The 21,316-nt window shown below is 37.7% G+C and overlaps 2 protein-coding genes across 8 annotated transcripts in view; one reads left to right on the forward strand and one right to left on the reverse strand.

Annotated features, from left to right (window-relative positions):
- LOC139980853 (mitochondrial sodium/calcium exchanger protein-like) overlaps window positions 1-21,220 on the forward strand; it is a 30,745-nt gene extending 9,525 nt beyond the window's left edge. Inside the window, exons 5-18 of the mRNA XM_071992834.1 lie at window positions 275-332; window positions 1,373-1,484; window positions 2,516-2,683; window positions 3,263-3,373; window positions 4,350-4,445; window positions 5,013-5,090; window positions 6,592-6,719; window positions 15,752-15,884; window positions 16,694-16,815; window positions 17,237-17,314; window positions 17,970-18,045; window positions 19,098-19,178; window positions 19,656-19,717; window positions 19,986-21,220. Coding sequence (XP_071848935.1) covers window positions 275-332; window positions 1,373-1,484; window positions 2,516-2,683; window positions 3,263-3,373; window positions 4,350-4,445; window positions 5,013-5,090; window positions 6,592-6,719; window positions 15,752-15,884; window positions 16,694-16,815; window positions 17,237-17,314; window positions 17,970-18,045; window positions 19,098-19,178; window positions 19,656-19,717; window positions 19,986-20,171 — 1,489 coding nt within the window. The 3' untranslated portion in view covers window positions 20,172-21,220. The remainder of the gene's footprint in view (window positions 1-274; window positions 333-1,372; window positions 1,485-2,515; window positions 2,684-3,262; window positions 3,374-4,349; window positions 4,446-5,012; window positions 5,091-6,591; window positions 6,720-15,751; window positions 15,885-16,693; window positions 16,816-17,236; window positions 17,315-17,969; window positions 18,046-19,097; window positions 19,179-19,655; window positions 19,718-19,985) is intronic.
- LOC139980852 (uncharacterized) lies at window positions 6,792-15,171 on the reverse strand. Of its 7 annotated transcripts, XR_011797716.1 has the most exons (4): window positions 14,986-15,171; window positions 14,322-14,385; window positions 13,850-14,024; window positions 6,886-7,240 (listed from the first exon to the last, which is right to left on the reverse strand). XR_011797716.1 is itself a non-coding variant. In XM_071992833.1 (3 exons), the coding sequence occupies exon 1, from the start codon at window positions 13,776-13,778 to the stop codon at window positions 8,094-8,096; it is 5,685 nt and encodes a 1,894-aa protein (XP_071848934.1). In that variant the 5' UTR covers window positions 13,779-13,842; the 3' UTR covers window positions 6,792-6,879; window positions 7,177-7,240; window positions 7,841-8,093. The 7 variants fall into 7 exon arrangements, 3 of the variants coding, with proteins under 3 accessions (XP_071848934.1, XP_071848933.1, XP_071848932.1); XM_071992833.1 differs by lacking the exons at window positions 13,850-14,024; window positions 14,322-14,385; window positions 14,986-15,171 and adding exons at window positions 6,792-6,879; window positions 7,841-13,842 and having other exon boundaries at window positions 7,177-7,240; XR_011797714.1 differs by having other exon boundaries at window positions 13,850-14,385.
- Window positions 21,221-21,316: the final 96 nt, after the last annotated feature.

Below are 21,316 nucleotides of genomic sequence, written 5' to 3' on the forward strand. Positions count from 1 at the left end.
TGTGGTCAATACCCACAGCACAGTGTGTAAACGATAAACGATGGACATCTCAAGTCCAGCTAAAGATAACAAGGTTTCACGTTTCATGTCTGCATTTTGTAGCGACACGAACAAAACGTCACTTGCAAGCAACAGAAGGTTAACTTTTTCAGATGGCTGCACGCGGTTTGGGGTGAGTCTTCAATGCCTTTAAACTGGGCAGTTATAGCTCTATGCAAATGCCATGCATACAATTCTGTATTTAATGTTGAATATTCTCTCTGATTCTTTCCAGCTTTTGTCCAGCCCTAACAGTCATCTCGCATACTCTGAAGCTGAGTCAGAACATTGCTGTATCCTTATAAATACTGATAGGATTTTATTTTAAACGGCATGAAAATATGCCTATAATTTATGTTAATGGCTTATAAATATTTATAGAATCATATTTTAAAGTCGTGGAAGTATCCATAATTCAGATTTTAACAGCTTGGCAAGTTTTTGTATACCCTGGTTCTTTTTTATTGGCAATGAAATATTTATATCATTGTATTTTAATGATAACATTAATTCCATATTTAACATTGTGTTTTTAGTACTGAATTATTGCAATTGTATTGTATGACAATACTCTGGCAATGACAATAGATGAATATAGTTTTCTACATCAGGACTGTTGTCATGAAATTGTAGCATTATACAGGATTAGGGGGCACAATGATAAAACGTTACCTATTCAGTATGTTAGGTAGATATATGAGGAAATGCATATATAAGGACTATAGACAGGCAAGGTTTTGGGAAATTTATCAGCGTTCCAGTCAGCAAAATAATCGAAGATGAAGTCATCAGGATCTAAATATTTAGAATGTGTTTGTCTTTTGACAAATAGCAGCAGTATTTCTCCAGCTATAGACTGCTTTGAAGCCTGTCACAGAAGTGTAGCACTCCTGTATTTCCTACATGATGAAGTGTCTAGTCATCAAAATAATTCTATTTGCAGCTTACAAATTTGCTGTTTTTACGAAAGCAGTATCCTGTTTAAATATCAAGTGCGTCATGTAATTCAAAACCAAGAATTGTTTGTTAATGAACAATTCAAGTTTTGTATGAATAAGCATTAGATGCTTCGATTAAAAACACTAATGAGGTGTAAACCTTGCAAAATGTCATAAATAACGCACATACCAGACAGAAAGTACTGGTGTGTGTGCGTGTGTGGGGGGGTGGGGGGGATGAGGGTGAGAGCATTCTTGGTGACACAAGTTCACAGTGTGCTAACTTTAAGTACTGCCCTCTTCATTTAAGCTATGAATGAGAGGACTTTCATTGTGTCCATATCAAGTGTGTCACTTGTCATAAATTTTCCTTAAGTTGAGATTTATTCCACCAGGGGGTGACATTCCTTGCATTTGGTAACGGGGCTCCTGATATATTCAGTGCAGTGGCAGCGATATCAGCTGCTAAGAATGGCGACGCTGGATTGGCAATTGGAGCACTCTTTGGTAAGTGAGCAGAGGGATAGAGACAGGAAGATAGCCGGGGAGGGGGACTAGTTGGGGAGGTGAGGCTAGTTGGGGCTGGGACTAGTTGGGGAAGGGGATAGTTGGGGTGGGGGTTAGTTAGGGCAGGTATTAGTTGGGGAGGTGAGGCTACTTGGGGTATGGGCATAGTTGGGGCAGGTATTTATTGGGGAGGGGGCTGGTTGGGGATGTTGGGCTAGTTTGGAGGGGGGCTAGTTGGGGAAGGGGAATTGTTGGGGTAGGGGATAGTTGGGGTGGGGGTCATAGTTGGGGCAGGTATTAGTTGGGGAGGAGGTAGTTTGGGAGGGGATTGTTGGGGAGGGGGATGGTTGGGGATTGAGAGACCTCTTGCAAATTTTATTCAGTTAAAACAAGTTGTCCCTTGCAACATAGTTTGCTCAATTCATCTGGCAAGAAGCCGGCAGTCTCATATATTGATTCTAAATCAATTCCCCTGCCAATGTAGTACATACTGTAGTTACTAACATTTGAAGATATAACATATGTGTGCATCAAATATCTCTCTTTGTCCTTCCTGTCGAAACTGTGGTTTAATTATGTAGTCACAAGAAAAATAGTCAAGGAAAGTTAGGTGAATCAAGAGTCTCCTGCTATTTTATTTTTACCAGCCTTAAATGTTTTGTTGGTGTAACTGCATGCACACTGGCTGTCTTTACTCAAGACTTACCCAAGGATATCAGGTTACATCTCCAAATTGAGTAGAACTGTGACATTAAAAGACAGAACAACTCTCTAAATGTATCTTAATTACTCTGAAGTTAATTTGGTTCTAATACAATTTCGTATCCCATTGTTAAATCTTATCTCCCTATTACCCCTTAACTCAACCATGACACAGATACACACTTTAACCCAAATTCCTGATTCTCAATCATCATTAATTGCTACTTTGTACCTAATTTTAATAACGTTCACTTTGTTCTGTTTTTTTTTCCACAATCTTTGATACCTTTCATTGACTACACTTGGACACAATGAAATGTTTCTTGCAGGTGCGGGAATATTCGTGACCACAATCGTAGCTGGAGCAATCTCTTTCACTCGTCCTTTCAAAATGGTCGAGAGGCCTTTCCTAAGAGATGTCATATTTTATCTAGCAGCGGCCTTTTGGACATTCAAAGTTCTCTATGTCGGTGAAATTTACCTTTGGGAAGCTGTTGGTAAGGATGTTGTATAATTTTGTTTTAATCCAGTGGTACACAGCATAGGTGCTTGTGCAACACTGTACCTTGCTTTTATTGTTTCCTTATCAAGCAATTGGAACATCTTTCATTTTTACCAAATTTCACTTTCCCTTGCCATGGAAATATCCACATATCATATTAAAACAACTAGACAGTGGTGACTTGAGAGTTTTCATACCGAAAATGAAGATATGTATATATATCTTTCATCGTCTGCTCCAACAGGAAACGATTGATATAGATTTGGAAGTGTTTGAGATATGACATAAACTTTCCCTTTCACATAGGCAACTAATTCACCACTTCGGGAGCTCAGCTCTAGGTAAAACAATAGAGGACTTTTATTGGCTTCAAATGACATATTTACAATGCATCACAAACCCATCTTAACAGCAGGTTAAAAGCTGCAACTTACTGGCACTTTTTGTGCATTCATTTAACTCATACTATTCCCATTTGTTGTTGTTATTATTATTGCTCATTAAATTGAATGTATCATATTAGACGAGGGAACATGAATGTTTGAAGTGATTATTGTTTTCTCCCTGTTTTAAGGTTTCGTTGTTCTGTATGCGGTCTATGTGGCTGTTGTTTTGATTGGTAGGAAGATATACCAAAGACAGAAAAGAGGGAGGTCAACTGACAATAGTGCACCCTCCTCTCAAAGTAAGTCAACTGGAATCATTTAACTGAGCATGGTGGCCAATTGGCTAAGGCAACGGACTCGTGATCCAAGGATTGCTGGTTCGATTCCTGCCTAGTTCATTACTTTGTGTCCTTGAGCAAGATGCTTTATCTCACTTGCCTCTCTCCACCCAGGGGTTAAATGGGTACCTGTGAGGTAATTTGTCATTGGGCGCAGTATGTTACTGCTGCCGTCTGGAGGGATTGTCTCTGGGACAGGTTATCATTGAGCAGGGGTAATATAACTTGTAAGCGCTGGAATCATTTATGTTTAAAAAATAGAGGAGTTTATAGCTTCAAATAATCAAATGACATGTTTACAGTGCATCACAAAAATTTTTGGGATGTACAGTTTTTACCATTCTCCAAGGGGGGGGGGGATGCTCTTTTGTTTATGTGGAGTTAACAGAACATGATTTAGAGTGAGCAATTAGGATTTATAAAACAATGGATTAACATTACTGATGAGTCAAGTCATCATCAGATTAACATTACAGGAGCATTCAACAGATTTGACATGCTTTAATGTTGAATACGTTTGTAAAATGGAATAGCTATTGAAACATTGCTTAATCCAACTTTTTTTGGGGGGGGGGGGGGCTTGGATTATAATACATCAATTTTGATTAAAATCAATGTTTGAATTTTTTTTTTTTTTTTATGTAAATTAATATGAAAGTCTGGATTAGGTTCTTATCAAATAAATATTCAGTTATTAGGACACTTCACGCTGTATTATATGTTGAATTTGTGTCAATTTGATCACAAAGTTTAAAAGTAAAATGTTTAGGTCCCTGAAATCAACATCTGTTTGGCCAAAATGTTACCAGGAGCTATTAAATTAACAACATGGTTTGTAAACTGAAATAAAACAAATCAAGCTTCTGTAATAGATAGGATTATTAAGTTTAAATGTCTGTCAGCTATTATATTGATGTGTTTCTCCTTTTTCTTTCAGTAACATCAGGATTGGAGAGTAATGGGACAGGCAGTTCTGTAAATGCACATGAAAATGATGTTAGTAGTGGATATAACATTCAAGCCAATGTTGCCAGTAAGTATAATGGATGGTGTTGGTAGTGGGTATAACATTCAAGCCAATGTTGCCAGTAAGTATAATGGATGGTGTTGGTAGTGGATATAACATTCAAGCCAATGTTGCTAGTAAGTATAATGGATGGTGTTGGTAGTGAGTATAGCATTCAAGCCAATGTTGCCAGTAAGTATAATGGATGGTGTTAGTAGTGGGTATAACATTCAAGCCAATGTTGCCAGTAAGTATAATGGATGGTGTTAGTAGTGGGTATAACATTCAAGCCAATGTTGCCAGTAAGTATGATGGATGGTGTAGGTAGTGGGAATAACATTCAAGCCAATGTTACCAGTAAGTATAATGGATGGTGTTGGTAGTGTGAATAACATTCAAGCCAATGTTGCCAGCAAGTATAATGGATGGTGTCTGTAGTGGGTATAACATTCATGCCAATGTTGCCTCAGACCCAGTATTACATCATACTGTTGAATGGTAGTGATAGTTGGAAGGTAGTAGTGTTGAATAGTGTTTTAGAAGTTGTTATCAAATGAGCGATAACTAAAGTGTCTGGTTCTCTTTTCTACACAGATGGCCTAGGTGCCACAGAATCATTATTTGCTGGTGTGATCCTTGGGGGCAATGACCCCATTCATCGAGATACACAAGGTAAGTAGATTGCTCTTGGGTAACAGAACCTTTTGGGCTATGATCAAGGGTAGATGCTATTTGTTGTGTGCAGGACAGTGACTCTGTTCTTGGGGGCAATGACCCCATTCATCGAGATACAGAAGGTAAGTAGATTGCTCTAGGGTAACAGGACCTTTTGGGCTATGATCAAAGGTAGATGCTATTTGTTGTTTGCAGGACAGTGACTCTGTTCTTGGGGCAATGACCCCATTCATCGAGATGTACACAAGGTAAGAAGGTTGCTCTAGGGTAACAGGACCTTTTGGGCTATGATCAAGGGTAGATGCTATTTGTTGTTTGCAGAACAGTGACTCTGTTCTAAATCTGACATCTTCATGTTCACACATTTGTAATCTAAGCTTGACTATGGTCAGTAATATTTGGTCTGCATTCAGATTTCTTTGTTGAATGACTCTTCTGTCGCTGATTATTTAGTAGTTAGTCTCAATGTTTAATGACTATATTTGGCTTCAGTCCTGATTAATATGTGCAAAGAAGATGTAAAGTATTAAGATTTGATTTTGAAAGTAGGCCTTAAATGATTTTCTCTCAGTTTTAAATTTCTGTTGTTACATTAAAGGAGAGGCAAACCTAAGTACCATTATTACTGGTCTGTGCAATAGAGATAAATGTCACGAACAACTTCCATAAACAGATAAGAAATATATTATTCCATTTGACAGATATCAAAGATTTAATATTTCTCCACAAACAAGGCTGAAGACTTGATCAAGTCAAAATTTGACATCATAGAGTTGGGTTTGTTTCTCCTTAAATAAGAGAAAAGGAACAACTTAGATTTTTATCGGCGAACATGCTTGAAAGCCAGAGATTCTACAGTGCGTAGACAATCAGCTGCTTCCAGTATTAGTGTAACATGCCTGATAGAGAGCTATAAACAAAATAGTGATCAGCAAACATTATTGCCAAAGGAATGTTATGATAAATTGCCTCTCCATCTGCTGGTGATGAGTTTTCCCCAATGCGTGTGTTGTTTTTTGTTTTACTAATTTTCTTTCAATGTGCAATTTATTTCAATCAAATCAATCACTGTGCAATCAATTTCAACCAAATCAGTCAATGTGGAGTTTAGTCATCTTTCACCATTGGTTAGGTTTTGGCCGTAGACAGCATTTAAAGGTCATAGCAATGCTAGGATAATCTCATGAAATGATTTTCAAGGGAAAAAAATTGGGAAGCAAGGTTATGATGTGTCTCATCCATCTAGCTAACAGATAAGTAGAGAAGATTGAATTGGTGGCTGTTTATGTTTTGCAATCCAGAGTCTGTTTCACAAATTATCAAACCAGATGTGGACATGAACATTATTTGAAATATAAAACTTGTAGGATTCATTCATGTTATTGCTACCTGATTGAATCCATCCTTATATATTTTGTTTTTATTTACCTTTCACCCATTACATCATTCTGCAGTTTATAATTTATTTTCATCACCTACTTTCACATTCATATTGAAGCTCTGTTGGGTAATCAGGAAGATGAGGGCAGTCATCCACTATTGGAGTTCTGTAAGAGTATCAATCCCATAGATACCGATGGATGGAGCCAGATGGGATGTATAGCTAAACTTTATGAGATATTCAAGGTAAAGTGTAATGATAACCTAATACAATCAAATCCTTAAATCAGACTACATTTTTTGAGAAACTAGCAATTATTGGTAGAACGGTGTAGCAGTTACAGACTCAGAAATGGTGACAATTTTTTCTATACTGATGATAGTTTATTCAACATCAACGTGAAAACTAAAAATAGAAAGAGAAGAAAAACAAAGTACATAAAAACCGGCACATAGTGCATATTACATACTATTGAAGCAATACAATAAAACCGATGACGTCAGCTCCTTGAGGTTGTAGACTACACGAGCATATAACATAAAAATGTGATATCACTATAATCATATCGTGGACGGAATTAAGGTAAGAATTTACAAAAATAAGGTTAAAACAACATCTTGATCTTAAAAGTTAATTATGTCACTTTAACCGGTACAATATTATTCTTAACACAGACAGGCACAAATTGCCTACATTGCTAACCTTGGTTGCCTTTCTGAGATCTCTGCTAAGTAAAAGTAAAGATGAATCGCTGCTTGTCGGTTTCCTGTAATAAACAAACAAATTAACATTCTTAAATAATATCTTAATATCTTAATGCTAAATTTACTGCATAGCAACACAAACAACACTTAAATCGTGATAAAGCGTGATTTTCGAGTAAATATACCATTTAAACAAGTTACAAATAATGAACAGTGAGTTATAAAGCCAATACTGTGAGGCTCATGAATATTCATGAATTAAGTGAAGCAATGGCGAAGTGACGTTCCCTTGTAACATGTCACGTTGTGGGCATTTATATGCTGTATGCCACAAGGAATTAATTACTAAAAAAAAGCCCTAAATGAAGCTTCAATGATCTCTAAAGTAGCTTAAATGCTTAAATAATTAATTATGAATTACATGGCGAAGCCATCTAAGCACCATCTTAATATAAACAGTTAAAAAATGCAGTTAATTACTAGCGTGAACAAAACGATTTTACAACGCTCACAATAACGTGCACGTGTAAACTACAGTACGATAACGAGGCTTAACTTACGCCAAGTGATCGATAACACATGCATATAATAAACATACCGATTACTCATAAAATAATGTGATTTACGTTTACCTACAGTGCCATTAAATGTTTGAAACTTACCATTAATAATATTTGCAAGGCCAGCTTCAAACAAAGTATGATTGATCACTAAAATTACATTTTTAAAGGTTGCTAAAAGCTTATTCGACTTCTCTGGTGCTGCAAGTTTCTAGTAATGGTAATAGAGGGCGCAATTAAAGAATATAAGAATAACATAAAGAAAATAGGTTAATACTACATTTACACTCCCACCCAAAATTGGGTACAATTTACACTCAAACACAACTAACTCCCACCCAAGAGCACATTAAAATTACTCCCTTTCTTGCAATAAAACCAACTTATGTACAGGTCGATCAAGATACACTGGTTCCTTTACTCTTTTTCCCATCTTATTTAAATCTGAATCTGCCATTAGAAGTTTGACCTTTCTGACCAGATTGTCTCTGCTTAAGGTAGTCTCTACAATACGTGCCAGTCTTAGGTTCCCTCGTATCAGCTCTTCATCCTTGAGGAGTACAATATCGCCTACTTCAAGGTTCCGTTTTGCTTTGCCCCATTTGGCTCTCGTTTGTAAAGATTGCAGGTACTCTTTCCTCCATCTGGTCCAGAATTCGTTTGCAAGGAACTGGACTTGTCTCCATCTTTTCTTGGTATAGATGTCCTGTTTTACAAATTCACCTAACGGTGGTAGGATCAATTCTGACTTGGTGGTCAACAGGTGGTTTGGAGTGAGCGGTTCTGGTCCATTAGGGTCATTCAGATTATCTACCGTCAATGGTCGGCTATTAACAATAGCCATGGTCTCATAAAGGAATGCACGAAGGGATGAGCAGTCTAACCGTGACTTATGTTGATGAAGGATTGAAGTTAGGATGCTTCTGATGGATCGAATTTGGCGTTCCCAAAAGCCACCCATGTGGCTCGAAGATGGAGTGTTCAGAATAAATTCACATTCACGGTCTTCAAGAAACTTCTTAATGAGTTGATCCTTCATCTCTTTACGGCACTTCTTAAATTCATTGAGAGCTCCAACGAAGTTTGAACCTTGATCGCAGAATATTTGGCGTATTCTTCCACGGATGGATATCATGCACCGCAGAGAGTTTATGAAGGCATCAGAGGTCATGTCGTCAAGCATTTCCAAATGTATGGCCCTTGAACTCATACATGTGAATAACAACCCATACTTCTTAATTTCCTTTCGACCATCCTTTATGATAAATGGTCCAAAGCAATCAACTCCGCAGTACGTGAAAGGAGGTGATGGCTCGAGTCTCTGGCTAGGTAAGTCACTCATCTTCTGGCTTTGGGTTCTTCCCCTAAGTTTTCTGCAGGTGATGCACTTGTAGATATGTGACGACACTGCAGAACTTAAACCAATGATCCAGTACCCATTTGACCGTAAGGCATTGGTAGTGAATCCTCTTCCCTGGTGTGCCACCTTCTCATGGAAATGTTTAATAAGTAGATCAGTGATGTGTGTCTTCTTTGGGACAAGTATTTGGTGTTTACTGTTGTGACTCATTGTTGTGCGTCGAAGTCGTCCTCCAACTCGTAATACACCTTCTTCGTCCAAGTATGGATCTAGTTTCCACAGCTGCCCCTTCACTTTAGGTTTCTTGGTTTCTAGTAGATGTATTTCATTCTGAAAGTGATATTTTTGCAACAATTTCAGAATGAAGATCTCTGTATCTTTCAATTCCTTGATTCTTGATTTTGGGGCCAGCCCCCTTTTTCTACGAATGAGTCCTCTCAGTGTACTAATACCTCTTACTGCCTCTGCCCAATTTGAGAAGTGGCCGACTCTGTCCAATATTGGGCCAACAGGTGCTGCGGCAACAGCAAAGACATGTCCTGTTTTGACCTCAGGATCTCCAGATGAGATGTCAGTTGAACAGGAAGCAAATTCAAGATCACGTTTCAGTAAAAAGGCTGGACCCTTGAACCAGTTAGAAGAGGCTAATTCCTGAACAAATAGACCTCTGGAGGCATGATCAGCAGGATTTGCATCTGTGGAGATGTAGTTCCATTGGTGTGGTTCTGTTGAATTTCTGATACGTTGGACTCTGTTAGCAACATAGACATGGAACCTTCGTGAGTCGTTGTTGATGTAGCCCATGACGACTTGCGAGTCTGTCCAAAAGTAGTTGGTTATTTTCTCATATTCTAATTCCCTGTTCAGTATGCTGCTCACTTTACTTGAGACAACAGCTGCTTGAAGTTCTAATCTGGGAATAGTCACAGACTTTAGTGGAGTGACTCTGGATTTCCCCATAACCAATGTGCAGTGGATGTCTGTTTCTCCTACCAGTCTGATGTACGAACACTGCCCATACCCTGAAGTGCTTGCGTCAGAGAAGTGATGCAATTCCACTGTCCTTGTAGAACCAAAGTTTTTGGGTCTAAAACATCTGCTTATCTGAAGTTTGGAGAGAGTGGGTAACTCAGATAGCCATCTTTCCCACTTTGGTTTCAGCTCATCTGATAGTGCTTCATCCCAATCTGCTCCTTCTCTACACATTTGTTGTAAGATCTGTTTTCCTTTGAGCACATATGGTGCTAACAGACCTAGAGGGTCATATATTGATGCAACAGTCGACAGAATTCCACGTCTGGTCAAGGTTTGATTCTTCACCACAATTCTGAACTGAAATTCATCCGACTCAACACACCAGTGGATACCCAAAGCTCTCTCCATAGGTAAATTGTCGAATGCAAGATCCAAATCTTTGACTTCCTTGGCTTGTTCGGATTTGGGTATTGCTGACATTACGTCTCTGTTGTTAGAGATGAATTTGTGCAACCGCAACGATCCCTGGGCACAAATTGATGTGACATCTTCGATAAGCTTGATGGCGTTTGAAACCTTGTCAACACTTCTCAGTCCATCATCGACATAGAAGTTTCTCTTTAGGAAATCCTTTGCATCTTCTTGGTCTGCCTTGCTGTACAAATCTGCAACATGTTTTAGACCGAAGTTTGCACAACCAGGTGAGGAACCAGCGCCAAAGAGATGGACCCTCATTCTGTAGACTGACGGCTCTGTGTAGAGATCACCGTTCTTCCACCACAGAAACCGCAAGAAATCTCGATCTTTGGGGTCAACATGGAACTGATGGAACATCCGCTCGATGTCACACATGATGGCTATTTCTTCTTGTCGGAATCGACATAGAACTCCCAATAAGTTATTGGTCAAATCTGGTCCTGTCAAAAGATGTTCATTCAGTGATGTTTTGCCAAATCTTGCTGAACAATCAAAAACAACTCGTATTTTATCTGGTTTATGTGGGTGGTACACACCGTGATGTGGTATGTACCAGCAAACTTTCTCTGCATCCTTTTCGTTCTGTACAATCTCTGCATCACCATTCTTGATTATGTCTTCCATAAAGTCTTTATAGTGCTGATAATATCTGTTATCCTTCATCAGTCGTTTCCGCAAATGATTCAGTCTACATAATGCCATCGACTTGTTGTTTGGCAATTCTGGTCTGCTTCGAAATGGAAGTGGCATCTCAATGTGGTTATCTCCATTGACATGAATGGAGGATGTTTGCAGATCCAGAAATCTCTTATCATCCACAGAGTAGGGATTTTCCGTGACTTTCTCTGCAACAAAGTCCATCTCAAGAGCCTTTATTGCATCACCTGGCCCTAGCTCCTTTACTTTGGTTCTTTGTACAAAGTGGAGTTTCGAAGTGTTGTGGTCCATACAAAGCTCAGAGGTTACAATTCTATGACTTAGACCAATCTCATCTTCCTCTTCACTCCTCTTTGATCGATGGGTTCCAACAATGCTCCAGCCTAGTTTCGTTTCAATGGCATAAGGCTGTCCATCTCCACCGTTGACAAAATTGATTGGAGCAAGAGCCTCAGAGCAGTTGTATCCTATTAGAAGGCCGAAGCCGCACTCTTGGAGAGGAGGCACAAAATTTGTTATTGGTTTAAGGTGCGAGTACCGTCTTGCTGTCTCGGACGTGGCTACATGAGATATATGTGCTGGTATAATTTGCCTAGTAAAGGTAGTTGGCAATTTGATATGCCGTTCATCATCAAATCTTCTTATCTGCAGTGTATTGTATTTCCCACACTGAACGATTTTCCTTTCTGATGTCATGGTTGTTAATCTCAAAGCAGTTTTCACTGGCCTTGCTTTCAATTTGCCAGCTAGTTCTTCTGATATGAATGTTGAGTCCGACTGTGAGTCCAGTAGAGCATAAGTTAGAAATTCCTCTGATGGAAGCTCTTGAGTCGATACCCATACAGGTACTATCATGGAAGTCATCTCAAGAGAAGGCACAACACCAGAATTATCTGTATCTACTGCTCTGTTGGTTGACTCTTCAGTTACAGTTCCACTAATTTGCTGGTTTGCAACAGGTTTGTCTTTGTGTAGGCTAGATGGATGTTTGCCTTCACACTTACTGCATGTTGCTCGTTTCTGCCAATCTTTAGAGCGATGACCTCTTTTCAGGCAACCATAACAAAGACCATTTTTCTTGATGAATTCTTGCTTCTCTGCTTCCGGTTTTGCACCAAACTTTCTACATTCTGTGAGAAAATGGTAAGGTTTCTCGCAGATGACACAGAAAGTACTCTCTGCGTTTGTTGCCATGCTTCTTGCAATAAATGCCTTAGGTTTGGTAGGATTTGAGTGGACTGACTTTCTCTGATCTCTGAAGTTGCCCATAGCTGGATCACATACAATTTCTGACTCGGTTTTCAGGAATTCAGCCATATCTTTTAGGCCTGGGTATTTTCCACTGATTCTCTTGGTATTAACAGCAGACCTTTTCCATCGGGTAGAAATCCAGCTTGGTAATTTCTCAAGTAATTTACTTATCTCTCTAGTGTCATTCAAAATATCCAAAGAAGACATTTCTTCCATAGCAGCACTACATTGCAGGAGGAAATCTGAAAACCGTCTTAGTTCTTCATAATTCTTGGGGTCAATCCGGGGCCATTTGTCAAGTTTTTCTCTGAAGGCTTCTGCAATCATGTACGGATTCCCGTATCTTTCCTCTAAGACATCCTTTGCTTTCTGGTAAGCAGTTACATCTTTCAGCAGAAAGTATCCATTCACAGCCTCTTTTGCCGCACCACCCAAATATCTTTTCAGGTAGTGAATTCTATCTGCTGATGATACATGTTGTTCAATTAAGCCATCAAATGAAATCTTCCAATCAGGATATTGTAATGGATCTCCACTGAAGATTGGTGGTTCTGGTGCTTTGATGTTCTTGAAGTTCACGGCTGTTGATATTGCCTCTGTTATTATTCGAGTAGTTTCTTTCATTGATTGGGTTGATGGTTCTGGAGTTGGTTGAAACTTAACTTCTGGTTCAGTTTGTGGATGCTCAGTCTTTGGGGTAGTTGTAGTCTGCAAACCCTCCATAAAGCGTCTCACGTGGTCATTAGTCGTGTCGCTTGGTGATGTAGAGCGACAAGACTCGTTGTCATCCACTTCTGATAACATTTCAACCCTGGCAGCAGTCTCTGCAGCTTCTTGTTCAGCTTTCAGAATTTCTAGCTGAGCTTGTAGTTGAGCGTCTTCCGTTGCTCTTTTTGCAGCCTGTTCAGCTTCTTCCTTCGCTCTTTTTGCAGACTGAGTTGCTTTTAAGGTTGCAATCTCTTGGGTAAACCGCAGCCTTTCCTTTGCAGCAGCAGCTTCAGCTAATGCTTTCGCTCTCATACTAGATATTGATGAAGATCGGGATAATGATGATCCACCAGACTTGTGGGACCTCAGTGACTTTGTTTCAGCGGAAAATTTTTCCAACTCTCTGGATGCCCTTGCAAATGCATCTGTTGCAGTTGACATATTTTCTAAGAATATGTCGTTCTGTTCTTTGTATAACTTCTGAAATGTTATATCTTTGTCTGGGTGGAAGAGTTCTGAGAAAGCTTTCCAGTTTTCTTCATATTCCTTCAAACACTTTGTTACTTCGGCTAGGCCTTGTCTGAGTGACTGTTCATCTTTAGCTTCATCCATCGATTGGATTTCAATAACCGAGTGCTTCCAGGAAGCACTGAGTTTCTCTACGAATTCATCAGTGGGCTTACCCTTGGAGGTCAGTTTCATGGTGCTGCCCTCCATTTCTGTGGGTTCTCCTTGCTCCATTGATGAGATCTTTTCACCTTCCATTGGCGTCAAGTTTTCACTGTAGCAGTTACAGACTCAGAAATGGTGACAATTTTTTCTATACTGATGATAGTTTATTCAACATCAACGTGAAAACTAAAAATAGAAAGAGAAGAAAAACAAAGTACATAAAAACCGGCACATAGTGCATATTACATACTATTGAAGCAATACAATAAAACCGATGACGTCAGCTCCTTGAGGTTGTAGACTACACGAGCATATAACATAAAAATGTGATATCACTATAATCATATCGTGGACGGAATTAAGGTAAGAATTTACAAAAATAAGGTTAAAACAACATCTTGATCTTAAAAGTTAATTATGTCACTTTAACCGGTACAATATTATTCTTAACACAGACAGGCACAAATTGCCTACATTGCTAACCTTGGTTGCCTTTCTGAGATCTCTGCTAAGTAAAAGTAAAGATGAATCGCTGCTTGTCGGTTTCCTGTAATAAACAAACAAATTAACATTCTTAAATAATATCTTAATATCTTAATGCTAAATTTACTGCATAGCAACACAAACAACACTTAAATCGTGATAAAGCGTGATTTTCGAGTAAATATACCATTTAAACAAGTTACAAATAATGAACAGTGAGTTATAAAGCCAATACTGTGAGGCTCATGAATATTCATGAATTAAGTGAAGCAATGGCGAAGTGACGTTCCCTTGTAACATGTCACGTTGTGGGCATTTATATGCTGTATGCCACAAGGAATTAATTACTAAAAAAAAGCCCTAAATGAAGCTTCAATGATCTCTAAAGTAGCTTAAATGCTTAAATAATTAATTATGAATTACATGGCGAAGCCATCTAAGCACCATCTTAATATAAACAGTTAAAAAATGCAGTTAATTACTAGCGTGAACAAAACGATTTTACAACGCTCACAATAACGTGCACGTGTAAACTACAGTACGATAACGAGGCTTAACTTACGCCAAGTGATCGATAACACATGCATATAATAAACATACCGATTACTCATAAAATAATGTGATTTACGTTTACCTACAGTGCCATTAAATGTTTGAAACTTACCATTAATAATATTTGCAAGGCCAGCTTCAAACAAAGTATGATTGATCACTAAAATTACATTTTTAAAGGTTGCTAAAAGCTTATTCGACTTCTCTGGTGCTGCAAGTTTCTAGTAATGGTAATAGAGGGCGCAATTAAAGAATATAAAAATAACATAAAGAAAATAGGTTAATACTACATTTACAAACGGTATCGTAGTTTAGGAGTTGGTGGGGGGTGGGGGGAGGGAGTGGGGGAGGGAGAGAGGGTATGGGTTCATACAGAGGAGGGTGCAGCTACAAAAGAATGTATGCCTTTAGCTAAACCTGCATGACAAAACCTATATACACAGCTATGTAAACCCTCTGCAGTAACAGGTTTAAATATGTGGTAGCAACTCAGTAAAGTGGAGGCAATAACTCAATGTTTTGACTAACAGCCTATACTTATGTACAGCCTAATGTTTCATCACAGCCTATGGTTATGAACAGCCTAATGTTTTATCACAGCCTATAGTTATGTACAGCCTAATGTTATCACAGCCTATAGTCATGTACAGCCTAATGTTATCACATCCTACTGCTATGTACAGCCTAATGTTATCACAGCCTATAGTTATTTACAGCCTAATGTTATCACAGATGTACTATTCTCTCCCTCCTCCCTCTGAATGTTATAGCAAATTTACATCGTTATCAATTATTTACTTTCCTCCGTTAGGCCTTGTATCTTTCTTTTCTCATTAAAGCTATTGTAACTTTAAATATTTATTGTTTTCTCCCTACAGGCCCCTATTGTCTTTCTCCTGACTCTGACAATCCCTGTGGTAGATTACGCAGAGGAGAAGCATAACTGGAACAGGCTCCTCAACACCTTCCACTGCATCTCAGCTCCAGTATTCTGTGTCATGATGGTTGAAGGTGAAGTAACTACAGATGGAATGCTTTCTGTAAATCTTATTCATTAGTTGTTGTTGTTGTTGCTCTTGAAAGGAAGGCGTGGTTCCTTTTGACAATGTTAGCGACATACTTGAAGATTCTATTCATAAAACTTGGAGTCAAATTCACATCAATTCCAGATTAATAATAGTTATTAGACACCTCCATCTCCAGTTTATGCACAGTGTATTTCCCTCTATCCATTTACTAATGAAAATTGTCCATTATATTATTTGTTTTCACATTTTAATTTGCTTCCCTCCAATAAGAATTTTACATAATGTAGTTACAGACAGTTGAAACAAGGTTATAAAATTTGAAGAAAAAGCCAAAGATGGGATATTTGTCATCATTCTTCAAATAACTGAAAATGGTAGCAACATTTAAAATATAATTATAGACAGCTTTCAATTGTCTGCTATTATGGTAGTAACAAGTCAAACTATGAAGTTTCAAGGAAATCAGGTTTGTGGACAGAAAGCTTCTACCTATTAAAAACGGTTTTGCTGTATGTCCCGTGTGTTGCTGCAGGTCTGAGTTTATTCTTTGCAGCAGTGTATGGCCCTCTCTACTGCACTCTATAATCTGGAAATATCTGAGAAGGCTAGAACTGTGCCCAGAAAATGCTTGGATGTTCAGTAAATATGTCTCAATGTTGTCAGGAGCTCTACTAGAATAAGGATAAAATCATGAAAGATAAGTTGTTTCTCTTTTGCTTTTGAGAAATAAGATTCATCTTTACATGAAATAACTTGACATTTATCCATGATGATATTTCTCTTGCATTTTAGTCGGGATGACCGATATCATGGGTTCCTTCCAGGTCTGGGAGCTGGTGCTATGTATCGGAGTTGTACTTGCCATAGTCGTCTTTTTCACTTCTAAGTTTGACAAACAACCGGTCTATCATCCGGTTAGTTTCTTTAATTTCCATGTTTGTTATTTTCCATGTTTTTTTCTTTTCAAATAAAAAAGTAATAATTAATCTAACCTTGGTTGCCATGGAGTGTTGACTTTCAACATAAGTCTGATTGAATTTGGTCTTTGAATGAGATATAAGTGACATGTTTCCAATTATCTGCTCAATTGTTTTCACAAGATGACCCAATGACAGTTACAACTGACAGAAATTAGCAGCACTTTAGAAGCTATTAGTCACCAAATTAACCACTTACCAAGAATTGATATGAACATTCTGCCTAACAATATTATACAAAATGTACTCTGTTTTATCTGGAAGACAGTCATCTTACATCTGGTGAGTTTGATGATTTTATCTCTTTCGATAGGAACATACAAATTCTTTCATTTACGTCATTATGTTTATCTTTCAGTTATTTTCGTACGGAGGTTTCATAGTTGCTGTGATATGGATTTATTCGATAGCCAATGAAATTGTCAACTTATTAGAGGTCAGTATTAACAAACAAATAATACTTGCTCGTTGTTTAATTTACGGTTCTCTTTTCAGTAGAAGTTGTATTTATGCTGGCCGAACTTAAATGAAACTTGCTTCAATATCTTAGATTGCTATGCAGGTCATAAGTAGTTGGAACAGTGGGCTAAAAAACAACATTTTTCTTACTACTCTGTGAAGTGAAGTTCATGTTGTGAACGAACTATGTACTGTACAGTGTCATAACTGTTTTATCAAAGTGAATAGATTTGTTCAAATTTTCAGTCAAATTTAAAAATAAAAACATTGTATTGAAATTGCATAAACAGATGAATACAAACACGCAGATTGCTTCCTAGGCCTACATTGTGTATTAGGTTCCTAATTGTTACATAAGCCTTAAATTTTTAATATTGGCCCTGTTCACTGCCCATACTGTGCTTATTGGATGAATCAGGCCAGTTTTATCTGCTTAAAAAATTCACTTAATTGGTTAGTTAAGACATTTACGTTAAGAACTGGCCAATCATTACGTAACATATTCTAAAATCAACAGTAACTCCTATTGCTAGTAGAATTCTACATGATTGAAAAGAAATATTTCAAACTTGTTTACCAAATTTTTGAGAATGTCAGTTTGGATTTATTATATTTATCTCCCAACTTTTCAGATGTACGGTGTTGTGTTTGAAGTCAGCAATGAAGTCTTAGGTTTGACTGTGTTAGCCTGGGGTAATAGCATAGGAGGTGAGTAAAGCTAGTCTTAGGTTTGACTGTGTTAGCCTGGGGTAATAGCATAGGAGGTGAGTAAAGCTAGTCTTAGGTTTGACTGTGTTAGCCTGGGGTAATAGCATAGGAGGTGAGTAAAGCTAGTCTTAGGTTTGATTGTGTTAGCCTGGGGTAATAGCATAGGAGGTGAGTAAAGCTAGTCTTAGGTTTGACTGTGTTAGCCTGGGGTAATAGCCTAGGAGGTGAGTAAAGCTAGTCTTAGGTTTGACTGTGTTAGCCTGGGGTAATAGCATAGGAGGTGAGTAAAGCTAGTCTTAGGTTTGACTGTGTTAGCCTGGGGTAATAGCATAGGAGGTGAGTAAAGCTAGTCTTAGGTTTGACTGTGTTAGCCTGGGGTAATAGCATAGGAGGTGAGTAAAGCTAGTCTTAGGTTTGACTGTGTTAGCCTGGGGTAATAGCATAGGAGGTGAGTAAAGCTAGTCTTAGGTTTGACTGTGTTAGCCTGGGGTAATAGCATAGGAGGTGAGTAAAGCTAGTCTTAGGTTTGACTGTGTTAGCCTGGGGTAATAGCATAGGAGGTGAGTAAAGCTAGTCTTAGGTTTGACTGTGTTAGCCTGGGGTAATAGCATAGGAGGTGAGTAAAGCTAGTCTTAGGTTTGACTGTGTTAGCCTGGGGTAATAGCATAGGAGGTGAGTAAAGCTAGTCTTAGGTTTGACTGTGTTAGCCTGGGGTAATAGCATAGGAGGTGAGTAAAGCTAACCATCAGAGATGTCACTTTTACGATTTTCATCGGAGATCCATTTTCTGCCTTTGACCCTTTTCCCTTTGTCACATTTTCTTATAGTCATGTTTGAGGGAAGGTAATATAGATGGTGAAACTTCACTTTAAGCTTCTTTTGTGAGTAGATGAAGACATTGAACTGTATCAAGGATTTGATCTTCTATTGAAGGTAACATTTCTCTTGAAAGTGTAGGTTGTTCCAAACAGTAAATACATCTAACTTCAGTGTACTAAATATTACATATGAAAATTAATACTTTGTTCAAAAATTTGTGTTTTTTATCCCAGATATGATTGCCGACGTAACCATGGCGAAACAGGGTTTTCCAAAGATGGCGCTTTCAGCATGTTTTGGTGGTCCGCTATTTAGTATCCTTTGCATACAAAGAAACAGCAAAGTTTTGTGAATGAGTTTGTATTTATATAACAGTTCAGTGAATCAATGTTTAGTGTTCCCAGTGAATCAATGTTTAGTGGGCCCAGTGTGCCCATGTTTAGTGGGCCCAGTGTGCCCATGTTTAATAGGCCCAGTTTTAATAGTTGTCTGATCATCAGAGGCGACCAAATGTCTCTTAGGACAGAAGGAAATCAGCTTAGGGGTTCGTCCTGGGGACGATTAGTTGTCTGCATCAAATTCAGATTGCATCGTAACTATTAATAGCATGAAGTTTACTAAATGTTAATATTAAAGCTGTGAATTGTTTAGTTTCAGGTTGAAGCAACTAGTTGGGTCCTAAGCTGAGATATATATAATTCACCATTACATATTACTTAAAGTTATAAAAAAAATTGGAATAATCCATGAAAACATTTATTTGTTGATGTGTCCCTTGACTCCTCTCTCAGATATGCTCCTGGGTATAGGCATATCATGCATCACAGCATCCAGGAAAACTGGACATTTTCCGGTACGTCCAATTTCATTATTTTTAAATCGTAAAGATGTATAATAAATGACCAAAATTTTACCAAAATGTGTTCTTCTGTCTTGCCATGGATGGCAGGTTATCATCAATTATGGAAGAAACATACAATCGTAGAATACCAATATCATGTGGGATATCATATTATAATTGTAAAATAAATGCAACAGGATATCGATGTGTAAAAGCAGGATATCGTACAAATAATGGTAGTTAAATAGGTCGTCTTTTTTTCTTCTCATTATTCCCACAGTTAAATCATAACGACGTTCAATATGTCCTGGCCGGTGGTTTGGCCGCCAGCCTCATTTTCTCTCTGGTCTTCATGCTGGTCCGAAAGTTTCACGTCGGCAAGCTGTACAGTCTTTTACTTCTCATAATTTATGTTGCATTCCTAGTCTTAGCACTTCTAACAGATCTTAATGTCATTCCAATATAGGAAAAAACTCAAATCATTCAATTTTTTTTTCAGTTTTTTTTTTCATGCTTTTTTTTTCATTTCTATATATTACACAAAAATCAGGAAAGTAGGGATTTTTCATGGAAAATCTGACTCAGTATGAATTAAGAATATCTTTGAATATGATTTAGTATTCATGAAACAAAATAAGATTAATATCAAACACTCCGTATCTGTTTGAAAACGTGGAATCTGCCAACGGCAAAAGGGGTTAATCGTGCAATTTAATTTGATGTACAATATTATATGTTGAAGGAAGTGCCAGTCAATGTCATTTGAAAATTCTGAAAAATTCTGATGATCCTAGCCTCAAGTTATATTTATTTTGTGAGGAAATTTCACATCGAGTTATAAAAATTTATTGTGTAATTATTTATTTGGTCAAAGATTATTTGCAACCTTATGTTGTCAGCTTTTATATGTTTGTACTTTTTTAATTAGATACGTTTAGTAGGTAATATTATACCCTATGGTGTTCCAGTTTAGTACAAGGCTTGTAATTAAGATACAATTCAAGATATTGTAGGCAATACCAAAGGAACCAAATTGTGCCCACAGAAAATCAATTTAAGGATTTGAATTTTAGGAAGGGGTCGTGTGGGTGGGGGTGGATGTAAGCAGGATCGGTTTTTCCCCTTCTGACACAGTAATGATTACTACGTTTAAAGAAATGTATGTTAAATAATCAGGAATAAAAACATCAACTAATGAAAGGATAGTGCGTGTGTATGTATGATAGTCTGTATGTAAGGATAGTCTGTATGGTGTGTGTGTGTATGTATGAGTGGAATGTATGCAAATGAATAGTTAAATAGATTGAATTAAATGATTAAGAAAATTTGCATTTATACATCATCTTTTGTAAATGCAATTAATAACTAGCACTTATCTATCCCTGTGTTATACACATACCAGGTTATATAATTCAACTAATTTAAATCATTAAGTTCAAAAGTTAACCATTACTCATCTATCTCTGTGACATACCAGGTTTAATAATTAAAACAATTTCTTCATTAACTTCAAAAGTTATCAACATTACCTCTTTATTTTTACATGACTAGTTGTCAGTGTTCTTTTATTCAATATTAATTGTGGCATTAATAATTTCTCATCTGTGGTCA

The sequence above is a fragment of the Apostichopus japonicus genome, chromosome 15 (genome assembly GCF_037975245.1).
Source record: "Apostichopus japonicus isolate 1M-3 chromosome 15, ASM3797524v1, whole genome shotgun sequence".
NCBI lineage: Eukaryota > Metazoa > Echinodermata > Holothuroidea > Aspidochirotida > Stichopodidae > Apostichopus > Apostichopus japonicus.

Excerpts from the sequence above, each read along its gene's own strand:
- LOC139980852 (XM_071992833.1), bottom strand. The coding sequence starts at position 13,778 with ATGGATGAAGCTAAAGATGAACAGTCACTCAGACAAGGCCTAGCCGAA.